At 45.9% G+C, this 20,192-nt stretch overlaps 1 protein-coding gene across 5 annotated transcripts in view; it reads left to right on the plus strand.

The window, feature by feature from the left end:
• LOC135551803 (neurabin-1-like) overlaps nt 1-20,192 on the plus strand; it is a 117,198-nt gene that overhangs the window by 64,115 nt on the left and 32,891 nt on the right. For all 5 annotated transcript variants that reach the window (XM_064983028.1, XM_064983027.1, XM_064983029.1 and 2 more), the window contains exon 6: nt 13,128-13,263. In XM_064983028.1, coding sequence (XP_064839100.1) covers nt 13,128-13,263 — 136 coding nt within the window. The remainder of the gene's footprint in view (nt 1-13,127; nt 13,264-20,192) is intronic.

Here is a 20,192-nt window from a genome sequence, read left to right on the forward strand (position 1 = left end):
CTCTCTACCTCTACTTCACTTCCACTCGCTACCTCTCTCTTCCTCTCTCTCCACCTCTCTCTCTAACTCTCTACCACTCTCTACCTCTCTCTTCCTCTCGCTCTCTACCTCTCTCTACATCTCTCTAACTATCTACCACTCTCTACCTCTCTCTTCCTCTCTCTCTCTACCTCTCTCTACCGCGCTACCTCTCTTTCCCTCTCTCTACCTCTTTACAGCTCAGCCTTTCTATATATATATATATCTCCTTATCTCCCGCTCTCTCTACCCTCAGTCCCTTTCTATTGAATCTCTCTCTCTCTCTCTCTTTCTCTCTCTCTCTCAATTCAATTTAAAGGGTCTCTGCATTGTTTTAGAATTGGTGTTCCAAAGAAGGTACAGTAGCCATAACAACAAATACAAATTCTATCTAGACACCGTTGTCCTAGAACACACAAATAACTATACATACCTCAGCCTAAACATCAGCACCACAGGTAACTTCCATAAAGCTGTGAGCTATCTAAGAGACAAGGCAAGAAGGGACTTCTACGGCATCAAAATAAACATACAATTTGACATCCCAATTAGGAGCTGCCAAAAAAGACTTGAATCAGTTATAGAACCCATTGCCCTCTTTGGATGTGAGTTCTGGGGTCCACTCACCAACTAAGAATTCACTAAATGGGACACACTTCAAATTGAGACTCACGCATACAGAATTCTGCAAAAACACATTCCGTGTACAACGTAAAACACTAAATAATGCAGAGCAGAATTAGGACGGTTCCCGCTAATTAGGAAAATCCAGAAAATATCAATTCAATTCTACAACCAACCAATTCTCCATAACAAAGCCCTCACCTATAGAGAGGTGACCTGGGGATAAGTCCCCTCAGTCAGCTTGTAAGGGGACTCTCTAGTCAAACAGACCCCACAGAGCCACAGGACAGAAACACAATTACACCCAACCAAATCATAAGAAAACTAAAACAACATTTCTTGAAACATTGGAAAGACTCAACAAAAAAACAGAGCAAACTGGAATGTTATTTGGCCCTTAACGGGGAGTACATAGTAGCAGAATGTCTGACCACTGTGACTGACGCAGCATTAAGAAAGCTTTGACTGAGTCCAGACTCAGAGATCGCTATCGCACATGGCTCTCAAGAGAAGACAGGCTATGTGCCCACTGCCCACAAAATGAGAATGGAAACAGAGCTGCTGTTCCTAACTTCCTGCCAAATGTATGACCATATTAGAGACACATATTTCCCTCAGATTACACAGACCCACAACGAATTTGAAAACAAACCTGACATTGATAAACTCCCATATCTATTAGGTGAAATACACACAGTGTGCCATCACAGCAGCAAGATGTGTGACATGTTGCCACAAGAAAAGGGAGCACGAACAACATTGTAAAAACAACCTATTTTTATCTGTTAATTTATTTTACCTGTCATACACATTGTTACAACACTGTACATAGCCAATAATATAACATTTCAAATGTCTATATTCTTTTAAAACTGAGTGTAATTTTTACTGTTTATTTCAGATTGTCCTGTAGTTATTTCACTGTAATTGGAGAATTGAGTGGGTTCTGGTAGTCGTTAATAGCTGACTCGAAGATTTGTATATGTTTTTGCTATAGAGGCAAAAATATTGGAGAAGTGGTTTATCCACACATCTCCGTTTTGGGTAGATAGCTCTGCACGTTGTTTGTTTAGTGTTTTCCAATTTTCCCAGAAGTGTTTAGATTCTATGGATTCTTCAATTACATTGAGCTGATTTCTGATGTGCTGTTCTTTCTTTTTTCTTAGTGTATTTCTGCATTGTTTTAGTGCAGGCGTATGTTCAGGTTTTCTGGGTCTCTGTTGTTTTGGATGGACACGTTCCTCAATTCCCTTCTTAGTTTCTTGCATTCTTCATTAAACCATTTGTCATTATTCTATATTTTCTTAGGTCGTCTGCTTGAAATGTTTAGATTTGATAGAGAAGCTGAGAGGTGAAATATACTGTTAAGGCTTTCTACTGGCAAGTTTACACCTCCACTATTACAGTGAAACATCTTGTCCAGGAAGTTGTCTGAAAGGGATTGAATGTGTTGTTGGCTAATTGTTTTCTGGTAGGTTTCCACACTACATTCCTTCCATCTATAGCATGTCTGAATCGTATGCAGTTTATTCAGCACTGATGCCTCATGATTGATTATTGCTCTGTTCAAGTAGACTGTGACGTTGATGTGATCTGATAGGGCTGCAGTGGGCTAACTGTGAACGCTCTGAGAGACTCTGGGTGGAGGTTGGTGATAAAGTAGTCTACAGTACTGCAGCCAGCACACAGGAGGACATGTTTCTCTAACCAGATGTAAAATGCTCCTGTTTTCAACCTATTTAATAGAGTGGCTTAGGTCTGATCTATACCAAATGATCATACCCCATGTGTACCTTTCCTGTTTTATGACTGGTAGTTTGGTGGATGGGACTACCAGCTCTCTGTAACCTAGAGGCCAACCAGTGGGCATAGGCCTGATCCGGGGGCCTATATAGGATGTGGCCAGGGTTGGTTTGGGGTTGGGGGTGGAGGCGTGGCTGATGATGCTGTGGTCTGGGTGTATGTCCTCTGGGGGGGGTCTCGCGGGTCTGAGGTCTGGGCGAGGTGCTCATCGCTCTGTTGCTGCTGTTGTGAGGTGCAGGGACTGCGGTTGAGAGCGATGTCTTTCAAGGTCCTGGCAAAGTTGGGGTCCATGGTCTTGTTGGGGTGTACCTGGTCATAGAGGCTGTCCAAATCCAGGGTGGGGTGATGGGCCAGGGAAACAATGGGTTTTGAGTGAGACACAGTCATGGGAAATGCTTGCATTCACCTCTCTCTCTCTCCCTCTCTCTCTCTTTCACTCTCTACCTCCCACTCTTTCTATTGCTGTCTCTCTCTCGCCCTCTCTGGTCTGTTTAGTTAAAACTGCTTTGTTAGAGGAGCATAACTCAGTGTACAGCTACAGTAGTCTGTCGTATAGTCGTTCTTTCTGCACATAAAACATTATGCATGTGTCCACTTTAATGTGATTCTCTTACAGAACATTTTCTCTTTAGCTCTGAGCTCACTGAGAAAGTGCTGTTTCCATTATGTTGTGCCTTATAGAGGAAAGGGGGCCATTTTGCCTCCAAACTTAACCCAACGTACTGTATGTTTTCAAACTGCAGACCAACAAAACTGCCACACAAACACAGAACATAGCCTGCATATGAAAAAAGTTTTGCCGGACCCTCATTCATGCTACATTAGCATAATGTAGATAGAGTGTAAATATGTCTGGGAAGAATGTATCATTGTGAAAGAGTAGCAGTGGACAGCAGGCCTCCGCTCCACAGAGCACAGCACTCTTCTCCCAAACAATAGAGGAGCACAGCATGGAAGAGAAGAGTTTTATTAATAACCCCCTCCCAGCATGCATCAGTTAGGCAGGCAGTTAGCCCAAGTCGGCTAGGCGAACCGAATGAGTGTGCTCGCATACTCAAAAGACCTTCGCTTGAACATTTTGAGAAAAAAAACGGCAATAGTACTGTTTGGCCACTCTGATACGCCGTAGCCAGTATACACTTCCTCAAAATAGTCAGAATTCATCTAAGATTTTGACTTTTTTGCAGCGGAGATCTTAGTCTAATCTAACTAAGATGTTTGGTGCATTATTTCTCAATGAAAAAACGTGCATGAAAACAAGTCGTCTCTCATTGAATGACAGCAAAGACTTTATTGGAGAATCCCTGCAGTTGACCTTTGGCTCCCAAACTTTGACTGGCATCAAGAAAAAAATGTGTGTCCGAACAGCCGGAAAAAGCCTTACCAAAGTCCAAAACGAAGAAAAACATCACAAAATGGCGTCATAATATATGCACCCAACTCTTACGAACTGTTTCAGTCCTCTCTCTCTCTCCCTCTTTCAGTCCTCTCCCTCCCTCTCTTGCTCTTTGTGTCCTCTCTCTCTCCCTCTCTCTTTCAGTCATCTCTCTCTCTGTGTCCTCTCTCTCTCACCCTCTCTCATTCAGTCATCTCTCTCTCTCCCTCTCTCTTTCAGTCATCTCTCTCTCTCCCTCTCTCTTTCAGTCCTCTCTCTCCCTCAACCTTTCACTCCTCCCTCTCCCTCTGTCTTTCAGTCCTCTCTCTCCCTCTCTATTTCAGTCCTCTCTCTCCCTCTCTCTTTCAGTCCTCTCTCTCCCTCTCTAATTCAGTCCTCTCTCTCCCTCTCTCTTTCAGTCCTCTCTCTCTCCCTCTCTCCTTCAGTCCTCTCTCCCTCTCTCCTTCAGTCCTCTCTCCCTCTCTCTTTCAGTCCTCTCTCCCTCTCCCTTTCAGCTCCCTCTCTCTCCCTCTCTCTTTCAGTCCTCTCTCACTCTCCCTCTCTCTTTCAGTCCTCTCCCTCCCTCTCTTGCTCTTTGTGTCCTCTCTCTCTCCCTCTCTCTTTCAGTCCTCTCTCCCTCTCTCTTTCAGTCCTCTCTCTCTTCCTCTCTCTTTCAGTCAGAAGTCCGATGTCCAAAATGAAGAAAAACATCACAAAATGTCATATTATATGCACAAACTCTTACGAACTGTTTTGTCTGAGAAGCATGTGGACGCGTTTAGATCTCTCTCTCTCTTTCAGTCCAATATGTCTCTCCCTCTCTCTTTCAGTCCTCTCTCTCCCTCTCTCTTTCAGTTCTCTCTCTCTCTCTTTCAGTCCTCTCTCTCTCTTTCAGTCCTCTCTCTCCCTCGACCTTTCACTCCTCCCTCTCCCTCTGTCTTTCAAGCCTCTCTCTCCCTCTCTATTTCAGTCCTCTCTCTCCCTCTCTCTTTCAGTCCTCTCTCTCCCTCTCTAATTCAGTCCTCTCTCTCCCTCTCTCTTTCAGTCCTCTCTCTCTCCCTCTCTCCTTCAGTCCTCTCTCCCTCTCTCCTTCAGTCCTCTCTCCCTCTCTCTTTCAGCCCTCTCTCTCCCTCTCTCTTTCAGTCCTCTCTCTCTCTCCCTCTTTCAGTCCTCTCCCTCCCTCTCTTGCTCTTTGTGTCCTCTCTCTCTCCCTCTCTCTTTCAGTCATCTCTCTCTCTGTGTCCTCTCTCTCTCTCCCTCTCTCTTTCAGTCATCTCTCTCTCTCCCTCTCTCTTTCAGTCATCTCTCTCTCTCCCTCTCTCTTTCAGTCCTCTCTCACTCTCCCTCTCTCTTTCAGTCCTCTCCCTCCCTCTCTTGCTCTTTGTGTCCTCTCTCTCTCTCCCTCTCTCTTTCAGTCCTCTCTCCCTCTCTCTTTCAGTCCTCTCTCTCTTCCTCTCTCTTTCAGTCAGAAGTCCGATGTCCAAAATGAAGAAAAACATCACAAAATGGCGTCATATTATATGCACAAACTCTTACGAACTGTTTTGTCTGAGAAGCATGTGGACGCGTTTAGATCTCTCTCTCTCTCTTTCAGTCCTCTCTCTCGCTCTCTCTTTCAGTCCTCTCCTCCCTCTCTCTTTCAGTCCTCTCTCTCACTCTGTCTTCCAGTCCTCTCTCTCCCTCTCTCTTTCAGTCCTCTCTCTCTCCCTCTCTCTTTCAGTCCTCTCTCTCTCCCTCTCTCCTTCAGTCCTCTCCCTCTCTCTTTCAGTCCTCTCTCCTTCTCTCTTTCAGTCCTCTCTCCCTCTCTCTCTCAGTCCTCTCTCTCTCCCTCTTTCAGTCCTCTCCTCCCTTTCTTGCTCCCTGTGTCCTCTATCTCTCTCCCTCTCTCTTTCAGTCCTCTCTCACTCTCCCTCTCTCTTTCAGTCCTCTTCCTCTCCCTCTGTCTTCCAGTCCTCTCTCTCCCTCTCTCTTTCAGTCCTCTCTCTCCCTCTCTCTCTCAGTCCTCTCTCTCCCTCTCTCTTTCAGTCCTCTCTCTCCCTCTCTCTTTCAGTCCTCTCTCTCCCTCTGTCTTCCAGTCCTCTCTCTCCCTCTCTCTTTTAGTCCTCTCTCTCTCCTCTCTGTTTCAGTCCTCTCTCTCCCTCTCTCTTTCAGTCCTCTCTCTCTCCCTCTCTGTTTCAGTCTCTCTCTCCCCTCTCTCATCCTCTCTCTCTTTCCTCTCTCTCCCTCTCTCTTTCAGTCCTCTCTCTCCCTCTCTCCTTCAGTCCTCTCTCTCCCTCTCTCTTTCAGTCCTCTCTCGCTCCCTCTCTCTTTCAGTCCTCTCTCTCACCCTCTCTCCTTCAGTCCTCTCTCCCTCTCTCTTTCAGTCCTCTCTCGCTCCCTCTCTCTTTCTGTCCTCTCTCTCACCCTCTCTTTCAGTCCTCTCTCTCACCCTCTCTCTTTCAGTCCCCTCTCTCCCTCTCTATTTCAGTTCTCTCTCTCCCTCTGTCTTCCAGTCCTCTCTCTCCCTCTCTCCCTCTCTCTTTCAGTCCTCTCTCTCTCTCCCTCTCTCCTTCAGTCCTCTCTCCCTCTCCCTCTCTCCTTCAGTCCTCTCTCCCTCTCTCTTTCAGTCCTCTCTCTCCCTCCCTCTCTTGCTCTTTTTGTCCTCTCTTATATAGTGTTGTTTTTCCCTCTCTCTGTTGGTTTACTCTCCTCTGAATTATTATTATTATATCACTCTGTCATCCATCACAGACAAGACGACCAGGATTAGACAACACTTTTATTTCTGTTAACCTGTGAGTAACCTTCCATCTAAAGAGCACTAATATTATTGTAAATATTACAAATTGAATTCTATTGATTCCATACTGCCGCTGCAATCTCTCAGGGACTTGTGTACCGAATTACATCCTAGTCCCTATATAGTGCACTACTTTTGACCAGAGCCCTATAGGGAATAGGGTGCCATTATTAGGGAAGCCATATCTGCTTAATGGTGTGAATGGTGAAGAGGGCTGGAATGGAAGGATGTGTCAAACTGTGTCAAACTCTATTGCAGCATATTGTTCCCTAAGCAGCTGTTTACTGAGACAATATTGATTGAAGCATGGACAGCAGCTCAGAGAGAAAGTGAAAAATAACACACATTTTCTTTCTTTCTTTCTCTCTTCTCACTTCTTTTCTTCTGATCTGTTCTCTCCTCTTCTCTCCTCTCTATCTCTCCTTTTTCATTCACTCTCTTCTTCCTCCTGTCCAGTAAATCTCTCTCCCTCTCCCTCTCCTCCCTGGGTTTGATCGCCCTGTGTCCCAGATTTGCCATTTCAACTCAATTTAACCCTGACTTACGACATCATCCAGGTCTCTGGAACCAGATGAATAAGATGTCACTGATCACCACATGAAACTATAATCGCATTATGGTAAAAAAAGAAGAAAGATCTATATTTATGAGCCAGATATTAAAAGACAGCACAATATGAAACTAACATCCCACAATGGTTGACAGAGGGCATATCCTTTGTGTGAGGAAGTGAAGTGCGGACATCCCTCAAATCCCTAACCATGTGCGTCCCACATGGCACCCTATTCCCTATGTAGTGCACTACGTTTGACCAGAGCCCTATGGGCCCTCGTCAAAAGCAGTAAGGGAAGGGAATAGTGTGCCATTAGAGAAGCAGCCCGTGTCTGTCAACATAGCAGCTCCTAATGGACTAGACATGTTCTCTGCATTATGGCTGTTGTTCCCAGAGCAGTGGGAGGCAGGGTGGAACCCCCCTGCATGTTGCTTTTCCGGGAATGCAGAAACTGTTTCCAGGTCAGCTGCTAGATGGAGAGATGGCCTTGATTCCTCTCTGATGTTGCTTCAGATGTAGCTCAACGTTAGCCTCTGGACTGTGGAGCGTATAGCACTGAAACTCTGTAATCAGCCCACTCCGGATGATTGGAGACTCAAATATGCTCTCCTGCTGAGATAGAGGGATCCATCTTGGAGTAAACGAGAGAGAAACCAGAGAAAGATGTGTTTTTGCCTCCTGTATGCTGGGTGGTAGAGAGGGAACATGGGGAGAGGTGACCTGGCGTTCACAAATCTATTACTGAATGACTTAAGGACCATCCCAAACACTGGATTTGGGTTTTGGAGATTTGAGTCAGAGTTAGCAAGATACTGCCAGAATAAATATATACCTTCAATGTTGTTATAAACTGGACAAAGTGGATTAATTAAAAGGTGAATGTTTCTAATAATAGTAGTAGTGGAAATGGGATTACCACAACAGCAACTACAACAACAATATTCATGAGAATGCCTGTGACGACCAGTCTCTATAGCCAGACTGTGCTCACTGAGTCTGTACCTAGTCAGTGTTTTCCTCAGTTTTCTATCAGTCACAGTGGTCAGATAGTCTGCCACCATGTACTGTCTGTTTAGAGACAAAAAGCATTGAAGTTGACGTACATTTTTTGTGGTGTCTTTCCAATAGGTGATTTATTTTAATTTTGCTTTGTGGTAATTTGGTCATATTTTCTGAGTGCTCTCCTGAGGCTCTATGGAGTTGGTTTGGGTTAGTGATCTGAGCATCAGAACCGACTGAGGGGACTCCTCTCTTGTTTCATCTCTTGAATTGTAGGGCTGTGTGATGATATGTTTCAGGGTTGCTTGTTTGTTCTATTCTAATAAGGGGGGCTATTGGCCCAATTCTGCTCTACATTAGTTATTTGGAGGTTTTCTTTTCTCTTCAAAACTAAAACTCTGCATGCAGTATTTTGATTGGATGTTTGTCCCATTTGGTAAATTCATTATTAGAGAGGGGACCCCATACTTCACTGCCATTTTGTGCCAGATTCTAATTGGAATTTCCATTTTAATGTTGCTTCTAATGACATAGAATGTTCTTCTTGCTTTGTATCTTAGCTCATTCACAGCCATGTGAAAGCCACCTGTGTTGCTGATATTTAGTCCTAGACATGTGTAGCTTTTGGTGTGTTCTAATAGAACTGTGTCCAAATAGAATTCATGTTTGTGATCCTGATTTCCGGACCTTTTAAAAAATATTCTATTCGTTTTTTTTTAGGTTATCTGTCAGAACATGTGCAGATGATCTAGGTGCTGCAGTAGCTCCTTAGTGGGAGACCACAACACCAGGTCATCTGCGTACAGCAGACACTTGATTTCAGTGTTGTGTAAGGTGAGACCAGGTGCTGCAGATTCTTCTAATGTTTTTGCCAATTCATTAATGTAGATGTTAAAGAGTGTTGAACTTGAGCAGCCCTGTTTCACACCACGTCCCTGAGAGAAGAAGTCTGTTTAGTTGTTGCCATTTTTAACCACACATTTGTTTTTAGTGAACGTTGATTTGATAACTCTCTCTCACCAGTGGACGGCATGGCAGTCCTAGGCTTTGTAGGGTATGGTAGTGTAGGGTGGGGTATGGTATGGTAGAGGATGGTTGGGTGGGGTATGGTATGGTAGAGGATGGTAGGGTATGGTTGGGTGGGGTATGGTATGGTAGAGGATGGTTGGGTGGGGTATGGTATGGTATGGTAGAGGATGGTAGGGTATGGTTGGGTGGGGTATGGTATGGTAGAGGATGGTAGGGTATGGTTGGGTGGGGTATGGTATGGTAGAGGATGGTAGGGTATGGTTGGGTGGGGTATGGTATGGTAGAGGATGGTATGGTAGGGTGGGGGTATTGTAATGTAGGGTAGGGTATGGTATGGTAGAGGATGGTAGGGTGGGGTATGGTATGGTATGGTATGGTAGAGGATGGTAGGGTATGGTAGGGTGGGGTATGGTAGAGGATGGTATGGTAGAGGATGGTATGTTAGGGTGGGGGGTATGGTAGTGTAGGGTAGGGTATGGTGGGGTGTGGTAGGGTATGGTAGAGTATGGTAGTGTAGGGTGGGGTACGGTAAAGGATAGTAGGGTATGGTAGTGTAGGGTGGGATATGGTAGGGTGGGGTATGGTAGTGTAGGGTATGGTATGGTATGGTAGGGTGGGGTAGGATATGGTATAGTATGTTAGGGTATGGTAGAGTGGAGTGGGGTATGGTAGAGTATGGTAGAATAGGTAGGGGTATGGTAGGGTATGGTAGGGAATAGTAGAGTATGGTAGGGAATAGTAGGGTATGGTAGAGTATGGTAGGGTATGATAGAGTATGGTAGGGTATGGTAGGGTGGGGTAGGGTATGGTAGGGTGGGGTAGGGTATGGTAGAGTATGGTAGGGGTATGGTAGAGTATGGTAGGGTGGGGTATGGTATAGTATGGTAGGGATATGGTAGGGTGGAGTGGGGTATGGTAGAGTATGGTAGGGGTATGGTAGGGTATGGTAGGATAGGTAGGGGTATGGTAGGGTATGGTAGGGGTATGGTAGGGTATGGTAGAGTATGGTAGGGAATAGTAGGGTATAGTAGAGTATGGTAGGGTATGATAGAGTATGGTAGGGTATGGTAGGGTGGGGTAGGGTATGGTAGAGTATTGTAGGTTAGGGTAGGATATGGTAGGGTGGGGTAGGGTATGGTAGAGTATTGTAGGATATGGTAGGGTGGGGTAGGGTATGGTAGAGTATTGTAGGGAATAGTAGGGTATGGTAGAGTATGGTAGGGTATGATAGAGTATTGTAGGATATGGTAGGGTGGGGTAGGGTATGGTAGAGTATTGTAGGGTAGGGTAGGATATGGTAGGGTGGGGTAGGGTATTGTATGGCAGGGTTGGGTATTTATTTATTTATTTATTTATTTTTCACCTTTATTTAACCAGGTAGGCTAGTTGAGAACAAGTTCTCATTTGCAACTGCGACCTGGCCAAGATAAAGCGTAGCAATTCGACACATACAACAACAGAGTTACACATGGAATAAACAAAACATTTAATACAGTAGAACAAAAGAAAACAAAAAGTCTATATACAGTGAGTGCAAATGAGGTAAGTTAAGGAAATAAATAGGCCATGGTGGCGAAGTAATTACAATATAGCAATTAAACACTGGAAAGGTAGATCGGCAGAAGATGAATGTGCAGGTAGAGATACTGGGGTGCAAAGGAGCAAAATAAATAAATAAATACCAGTACGGGGATGAGGTAGGTAGATAGATGGGCTGTTTACAGATAGGCTAAGTGCAGGTGCAGTGATCTGTAAAATGCTCTGACAGCTGGTGCTTAAACCTAGTGAGGGAGATGTGAGTCTCCAGCTTCAGAGATTTTTGCAATTCGTTCCAGTCATGGGCAGCAGAGAACTGGAAGGAAAGACGACCAAAGGAGGAATTGGCTTTGGGGGTGACCAGTGAGATATACCTGCTGGAGCGCGTGGTAGAGTATGGTAGAGTATTGTATGGTAGGGTATGGTAGAGTATGGTAGGGTGGGGTAGGGTAGGATATGGTAGAGTATGGTAGGGTGGGGTAAGGTAGAGTATGGTAGGGTGGGGTAGGGTAGGGTATGGTAGGGTATTGTGTGGTAGGGTATGGTAGGGTAGTGTATGGTAGGGTATGGTAGAGTATGGTAGGGTGGGGTGGGTATGGTAGGGTATGGTAGAGTTTGGTAGGGTATGGTAGAGTGGGGTGGGTTATGGTATGGTAGAGTAGGGTATGGTAGGGTATGGTAGAGTGGGGTGGGGTATGATATAGTAGTGTATGGTAGGGTAGGGTATGGTAGAGTATGGTAGGGTGGGGTAGGGTATGGTAGGGTATGGTAGGGTGGGGTATGGTATGGTAGAGTATGGTAGGGTGGGGTATGGTAGGGTGGGGGTATGGGGGTATGGTGGTATGGAGGTATGGTAGGGTATGATGGTAAGGTGTGGTAGGGTGGGGTATGATAGTATGGTAGGGTATGGTAGGGTGGGATATGATAGGGTAGGGTATTGGTAGGGGGTTTTAGGGTGCGGTAGGGTAAGGTTTGGTAGGGTAGGGTATGGTAGATAGTATGGTATGGTAGAGTATGGTAGGGTATGGTAGGGTGGGATATGATAGGGTGGGGTATGGTAGAGTATGGTAGGGGATGGTAAGGTATGGTAGGGTGGGGTATGATAGGGTAGGGTATTGGTAGGGGGTAGGGTTTGGTAGGGTAGTGTATGGTCGGGTTGGGGTTTGATAGGGTGGGGTATGGTAGAGTATGGTAGGGTATGGTAAGGTATGGTAGGGTGGGGTATGATAGGGTAGGGTATTGGTAGGGTAGGGTTTGGTAGGGTAGGGTATGGTCGGGTTGGGGTTTGATAGGGTGGGTATGGTAGATTATGGTAGGGATGGTAAGGTATGGTAGGGTGGGGTATGATAGGGTGGGGTATGATTGGTAGGGTAGGGTATTGGTAGGGTAGGGTATGGTCAGGTTGGGGTTTGATAGGGTGGGGTATGGTAGAGTATGGTAGGGTATGGTAAGGTATGGTAGGGTGGGGTATGATAGGGTAGGGTATTGGTAGGGTAGGGTTTGGTAGGGTAGGGTATGGTCGGGTTGGGGTTTGATAGGGTGGGGTATGGTAGAGTATGGTAGGGTATGGTAAGGTATGGTAGGGTGGGGTATGATAGGGTAGGGTATTGGTAGGGTAGGGTTTGGTAGGGTATGGTATGGTATGGTCGGGTTGGGGTTTGATAGGGTGGGGTAAGGTATGGTAGAGTATGGTAGGGTGGGGTATGGTAGAGTATAGTAGGGTATGGTAGGGTGGGATATGATAGGGTAGGGTATTGGTAGGGTAGGGTTTGGTAGGGTAGGGTATGGTATGGTAGAGTATGGTAGGGTGGGGTATGGTAGAGTATGGTAGGGTATGGTAAGGTATGGTAGGGTGGGGTATGATAGGGTAGGGTTTGGTAGGGTAGGGTATGGTCGGGTTGGGGTTTGATAGGGTGGGGTAGGGTGTGAGAGAATGGCTGGTACAGCTGTAACTCTGAGCCTGTGCCAGTGCCTGACGTGCACATTCCACCCTGGAGGGTTTGTCACGTCACTGTGTTACTGATGAAAGCCACCTTCCCCCTCCTCGCCTCCACTCCTCTATAATCAGATCCTGCCCTTAAGTCCCTGCCAATCGCACAGACTGCCTGTTACAGCCTCAAACAACACACAAACAAATACACCGTTTCAAATTAGGACAGAGAAAGTTCAGTCGTGTTTCGTTAAGCTGATAAATTAATGAGAAAAAGTCAATGGAAGAGGTGTATTGAAGTGAAGCTCTCATTCCTCAGTAAACCAACATGCACTGTGTTTCAGTGTATTGTAAAGTCAGCACTTCTGTGACATGCAACAGCAGTTATTTTTCCAATCTATTGTCCAAAGATTCTTCATTAGGTGAATGTTTAATCCCCCCTGTATGCTCTTGCTGATTGGCTGTTGCTGTCCGTTTCCAGGTTTGTGATTGGTCGAGAGCGTCCGGGCCAGGTGAGCGAGGTGGCTGCTCTGATCCAACAGACTCTGGAGCAGGAGAGGAGACAGAGAGAGATGCTGGAGCAGCAGTATGCCCAGTATGCCCAGTACGACGATGAGGTGGGTAGCCTACTGCCCCACTGTCTCACCCTGCTACTGATACACCTGTTAGTGTGGTCCATCAAATCCGATACAGTTTTATTAACTCATTCTACAACAATGGCTAACTTACTGAATCACCAATCAAATCAAATCAAATTGTATTGGTCACATGGTTAGCAGATGTTAATGCAAGTGTAGCGAAATGCTTGTACACTCAGGGCCTGTAAGCATCTCAGAGTAGGATTGCTGATTTAGGATCAGTTTTGCCTTTTAGATTAGGATGAATATGTATGGAAAGAGAGGGGGGGGGGGGTGTTGATGCTGGATCAGTACTCCAGTTTGATATGGACCCAGCTCTGTTTCACCCTCCTAATGACTAACCTGTGTGGTCACACTGCACTCAGACCTGTGTGGTCACACTGCACTCAGACCTGTGTGGTCACACTGCACTCAGACCTGTGTGGTCACACTGCACTCAGACCTGTGTGGTCACACTGCACTCAGACCTGTGTGGTCACACTGCACTCAGACCTGTGTGGTCACACTGCACTCAGACCTGTGTGGTCACACTGCACTCAGACCTGTGTGGTCACACTGCACTCAGACCTGTGTAGTCACACTGCACTCCAATCCCGTTCTCCAACATTGCAATGACTGCCGCAGGTCAATCTTGGTCATGAGTTGGGGTTGTGATAATGGAAAATGAGGCGTAGTGAAACAGCTCGAGAATAATGTGGCTGTTCACATTATAACAAGCCTCTAGGTGTGGTTTAAAGTGTTTGAGCGTCTGTGGTTGTTAAAAAACACTGGCAATTCTCTCTCTCATCCAACATATTTTCCTGCCTGTGTTTGTTCTAGTATACACTAAAGCCCATTCTCTCATTATTATAATGGGTCAGGAGGATGGAGGACAATACCCCCCTCTCTCTCACTCTTTCTCCCCACCTCCCTTTCTCCAGATGTATCTCTCTCTTCCCCTCCCTCTATCTCTCTCTTCCCCCCCCTCTCTCTCTCTTCCCCTCCCTCCCTCTCTCTCTCTTCCCCTCCCTCCCTCCCTCTCTCTCTCTTCCCCCCTCCCTCTTCCCCTCTCTTCTCCCTCCCTCCCCCCCCTCTCTCTCTTCCCCTCCCTCCCTCTCTCTCTCTTCCCCTCCCTCTCTCTTTTCCCCTCCCTCCCTCTCTCTTCCCCTCCCTCCCTACCTCTCTCCCCCCCCCCTCTCTCTCTCTCTCTCTCTCTCTCTCTCTCTCCTCCCTCCCTCTCTCCCTCTCTCTCTTCCCCTCCCTCCCTCCCTCTCTTTCTCTTCCCCTCCCTCCCTCTCTCTCTTCCCTCCCCTCTCTCTTCCCCTCTCTCTCTCTCTTCCGCTCTCTCCCTCCCTCTCTCTCTTCCCCTCATTCCCTCTCTCTCTTCCCCTCTCTCCCTCCCTCCCTCCCTCTCTCTTCCCCTCCCTCCCTCTCTCTCTTCCCCTCTCTCCCTCTCTCTCTCTTCCCCTCCCTCTCTCTCTTCCCTCTCTCTCTGTCTGTCTGTCTGTCTCCTCCATTCATTCAGGCCTGATTTATTTCCATGCATCAGACAAGGGGCATTTCCTTAATGGGTTGCGTGTTGCCATGGTACCGAGGCTGAGGGTCTTTATTAAATCCCCATTTAGAGAGAAGAGACGTCAGGTTAATTACCATGTATCTGGGCAGAGTGATACATAGCCTATAGGCTCTGGTCTGGTGCATGCGGGTATGTCTATGTCTCTACTGTACAGTATGTCTGTGTGATGATTTCAAAGATCCATTTTTTCTTTTTTTTCCTTCAGTGTTTGTCATTCATTGGTGGATTGATTGTTGCGACTCAGAGGGTTGTATGGCATGTCTGTTTATGTCCTGGGAACAAACCAAACCAAAGTCTCCACACACAGCTGTCTGATATTACCAGTCCCATGCTGCGTTTAGGATGAATAATTTGCCATGTGGTGGGAACTTAATCTAATATTTATAGAGATATTAATATTAATGCTCTCATATTATTGCAGAGCATAGATCATCCTAAATAATTCATAATTGTTTACCATGTCGGTTATGCGTGTAGGAATGGATGTTTTGCTAGTTATAATTCAGTGTGGATTCCCCAGTACCGTTGGATTCTGTAGGAATGTGAAACGTATTAGTAAAAGATTAGTAATGGCAACTCATTACACTGTGTGCTGTCAGGCTGTAAGGCTTAATGTGTGTCCTCAGTGGCACCCTATTCCCTATATAGTGCACTACTTTTGACCAAGGCCTGAATAGGGTGAATTGAAAATGGGGTGAACAGGGTGAATAGAGAACGGGGTGATTAGAGAATAGGGTGAATAGAGAATGAGGTGAATAGAGAACAGGGTGAATAGATGGGTTTAATAGAGAATGGGGTGAATAGATGGGGTGAATAGAGAATGGGGTTAATAGATGGGGTGACTAGAGAATGGGGTGAATGGAGAATGGGGTGACTATATGGGGTGAATAGAGATTGGGGTGACTAGAGAATTGGGTGAATGGATGGGTTTAATAGAGAATGGGGTGAATAGAGAATGGGGTTAATAGATGGGGTGAATAGGGATTGGGGTGACTAGATGGGGTGAATAGAGAATGGGGTTAATATATGGGGTGACTAGAGAATGGGGTGAATGGAGAATGGGGTGAATGGAGAATGGGGTGAATGGAGAATGGGGTGAATAGAGAATGGGGTGACTGGAGAATGGGGTGACTAGATGGGGTGAATAGAGATTGGGGTGACTAAATGGGTTTAATAGAGAATGGGTGAATAGATGGGGTGAATAGAGAATGGGGTTAATATATGGGGTGACTAGAGAATGGGGTGACTAGATGGGGTGAATAAAGATTGGGGTGACTAGATGGGTTTAATAGAGAATGGGGTGACTTGATTGGGTGAATAGAGAATGGGGTGAATAGAGGATGAGGTGACTAGATGGGTTTAATAGAGAATGGGGTGAATAGAGAATGGGGTGACTAGAGAATGGGGTGACTAGATGGGGTGACTAGATGGGGTTAATAGAGGATGAGGTGAATAGAGGATGGGGCGACTAGAGGATGGGGTGACTAGATGGGGTGACTAGATTGGTTTAATAGAGAATCGAGTGAATAGATGGGGTTAAATGAGAATGGGGTGAATAGATGGGGTTAATAGAGAATGTGGTGAATAGATGGGTTTAATAGAGGATTGGGTGACCAGAGAATGGGGTGACTAGATGGGGTGAATAGAGAATGGGGTGACTAGAGGATTGGGTGACCAGAGAATGGGGTGACTAGATGGGGTGAATAGAGAATGGGGTGAATATATGGGGTTAATAGAGAATGGGGTGACTAGAGAATGGGGTGAATAGATTTGGTTAATCAAGAATAGTGTGACTAGATGGGGTGAATAGATGGGGTTAATAGAGAATGGGGTGACTAGAGAATGGGGTGAATAGATTTGGTTAATCAAGAATAGGGTGACTAGATGGGGTGAATAGATGGGGTTAATAGAGAATGGGGTGACTAGAGAATGGGGTGAATAGATGGGGTGACTAGAGAATGGGGTGAATGGAGAATGGGGTGAATAGAGAATGGGGTGACTACATAGGGTGAATAGAGAATGGGGTGACTAGATGAGGTTAATAGAGGATGGGGTGAATAGAGAATGGGGTGAATGGAGAATGGGGTGAATAGATGGGGTGAATAGAGAATGGAGTGAATAGAGAATGGGGTGACTGGAGAATGGGGTGACTAGATGGGGTGAATAGAGATTGGGGTGACTAAATGGGTTTAATAGAGAATGGGTGAATAGATGGGGTGAATAGAGAATGGGGTTAATATATGGGGTGACTAGAGAATGGGGTGAATGGAGAATGGGGAGACTAGAGAATGGGGTGACTAGATGGGGTGAATAGAGATTGGGGTGACTAGATGGGTTTAATAGAGAATGGGGTGACTTGATTGGGTGAATAGAGAATGGGGTGAATAGAGGATGAGGTGACTAGATGGGTTTAATAGAGAATGGGGTGACTAGAGAATGGGGTGACTAGAGAATGGGGTGACTAGATGGGGTGAATAGATGGGTTTAATAGAGAATGGGGTGACTAGATTGGATGACTAGAGAATGGGGTGAATAGATGGGGTTAATAGAGAATAGGGTGACTAGATGGGGTTAATAGAGGATGAGGTGAATAGAGGATGGGGCGACTAGAGGATGGGGTGACTAGATGGGGTGACTAGATTGGTTTAATAGAGAATGGGGTGACTAGATGAATAGATGGGGTGACTAGATGGGTTTAATAGAGAATGGGGTGACTAGATGGGGTGAATAGAGAATGGGTGAATAGATGGGGTGAAAATGAGAATGGGGTTAATAATGGGGTGAATAGAGAATGGGGTTAATGGAGAATGGGGAGACTAGAGAATGGGGTGACTAGATGGGGTGAATAGAGATGGGGTGACTAGATGGGTTTAATAGAGAATGGGGTGACTTGATTGGGTGAATAGAGAATGGGGTGAATAGATGGGGTGAATAGATGGGGTGAATAGATGGGTTTAATAGAGAATGGGGTGACTAGATTGGATGACTAGAGAATGGGGTGAATAGATGGGGTTAATAGAGAATAGGGTGACTAGATGGGGTTAATAGCGGATGAGGTGAATAGAGGATGGGGTGACTAGAGGATGGGGTGACTAGATGGGGTGACTAGATTGGTTTAATAGAGAATGGGGTGACTAGATGGGGTGACTAGAGAATCGGGTGAGTAGATGGGGTTAAATGAGAATAGGATGAATAGAGAATGGGGTGAATAGATGGGGTTAATAGAGAATGGGGTGAATAGATGGGTTTAATAGAGGATTGGGTGACCAGAGAATGGGGTGACTAGATGGGGTGAATAGAGAATGGGGTGACTAGAGGATTGGGTGACCAGAGAATGGGGTGACTAGATGGGGTGAATAGAGAATGGGGTGAATATATGGGGTTAATAGAGAATGGGGTGACTAGAGAATGGGGTGAATAGATTTGGTTAATCAAGAATAGGGTGACTAGATGGGGTGAATAGATGGGGTTAATAGAGAATGGGGTGAATAGAGAATGGGGTGAATAGATGGGGTGACTTGAGAATGGGGTGAATGGAGAATGGGGTGAATGGAGAATGGGGTGAATACATGGGGTGAATAGAGAATGGGGTGACTAGATGGGTTTAATAGAGAATGGGGTGAATAGATGAGGTTAATAGAGGATGGGGTGAATAGAGAATGGGGTGAATGGAGAATGGGGTGACTAGATGGGGTGAATAGAGAATGGGGTGAATAGATGGGGGAATAGATAGGACTAGAGAATGGGGTGACTAGATGGGGTGAATAGAGATTGGGGTGACTAGATGGGTTTAATAGAGAATGGGGTGACTTGATTGGGTGAATAGAGAATGGGGTGAATAGAGGATGAGTTGACTAGATGGGTTTAATAGAGAATGGGGTGAATAGAAAATGGGGTGACTAGAGAATGGGGTGACTAGATGGGGTGAATAGATAGGTTTAATAGAGAATGGGGTGACTAGATGTGGTGAATAGAGAATGGGGTCACTAGATGGGGTTAATAGAGGATGAGGTGAATAGAGGATGGGGCGACTAGAGGATGTGGTGACTAGATGGGGTGACTAAATTGGTTTAATAGAGAATGGGGTGACTAGATGGGGTTAATAGAGAATGGGGTGAATAGATGGGTTTAATAGAGAATGGGGTGAATAGAGAATGGGGTGACTAGATTGGATGACTAGAGAATGGGGTGAATAGATGGGTTTTAATAGAGGATTGGGTGACCAGAGAATGGGGTGACTAGATGGGGTGAATAGAGAATGGGGTGACTAGATGGGTTTAATAGAGAATGGGGTGAATAGAGGATTGGGTGACCAGAGAATGGGGTGACTAGATGGGGTGAATAGAGAATGGGGTGAATATATGGGGTTAATAGAGAATGGGGTGACAAGAGAATGGGGTGAATAGATTTGGTTAATCAAGAATAGGGTGACTAGATGGGGTTAATAGAGAATGGGGTGACTAGAGAATGGGGTGAATAGATGGGGGGACTAGAGAATGGGGTGAATGGAGAATGGGGTGAATGGAGAATGGGGTGAATGGAGAATGGGGTGACTAGATGAGTTTAATAGAGAATGGGGTGAATAGATGAGGTTAATAGAGGATGGGGTGAATAGAGAATGGGGTGAATGGAGAATGGGGTGAATCGATGGGGTGAATAGAGAATGGGGTGACTAGAGAATGGGGTGACTAGATGTGGTGAATAGAGAATGGGGTGACTAGATGGGGTGAATAGAGAATGGGGTGACTAGATGGGGTGAATAGAGAATGGGGTGACGAGATGGGGTGAATAGGGAATGGGGTGACTAGATGGGGTGAATAGAGAATGGGGTGACTAGATGTGGTGAATAGAGAATGGGGTGACTAGATGGGGTGAATAGAGAATGGGGTGACTAGATGGGGTGAATAGAGAATGGGGTGACGAGATGGGGTGAATAGGGAATGGGGTGACTAGATGGGGTGAATAGAGAATGGGGTGACTAGAGAATGGGGTGACTAGATGGGGTGAAGAAAGAATGGGGTGACTAGATGGGTTGAAGAGAGAATGGGGTGACTAGATGGGGTGAATAGAGAATGGGGTGACTAGATGGGGTGAATAGAGAATGGGGTGACTAGATGGGGTGAAGAGAGAATGGGGTGACTTGATGGGTTGAAGAGATGCTGTAGCTCCTTAGTGGGAGACCACAACACCAGGTCATCTGCGTACAGCAGACACTTGATTTCAGTGTTGTGTAAGGTGAGACCAGGTGATGCAGATTCTTCCATTGTTTTGCCAATTCATTAATGTAGATGTTAAACAGTGTTGAACTTGAGCAGCCCTGTTTCACCCTGTTCACCCCGTTTACCCCGTTCAC

The sequence above is a fragment of the Oncorhynchus masou genome, chromosome 13 (assembly GCF_036934945.1).
Source record: "Oncorhynchus masou masou isolate Uvic2021 chromosome 13, UVic_Omas_1.1, whole genome shotgun sequence".
Taxonomy (NCBI): domain Eukaryota; kingdom Metazoa; phylum Chordata; class Actinopteri; order Salmoniformes; family Salmonidae; genus Oncorhynchus; species Oncorhynchus masou.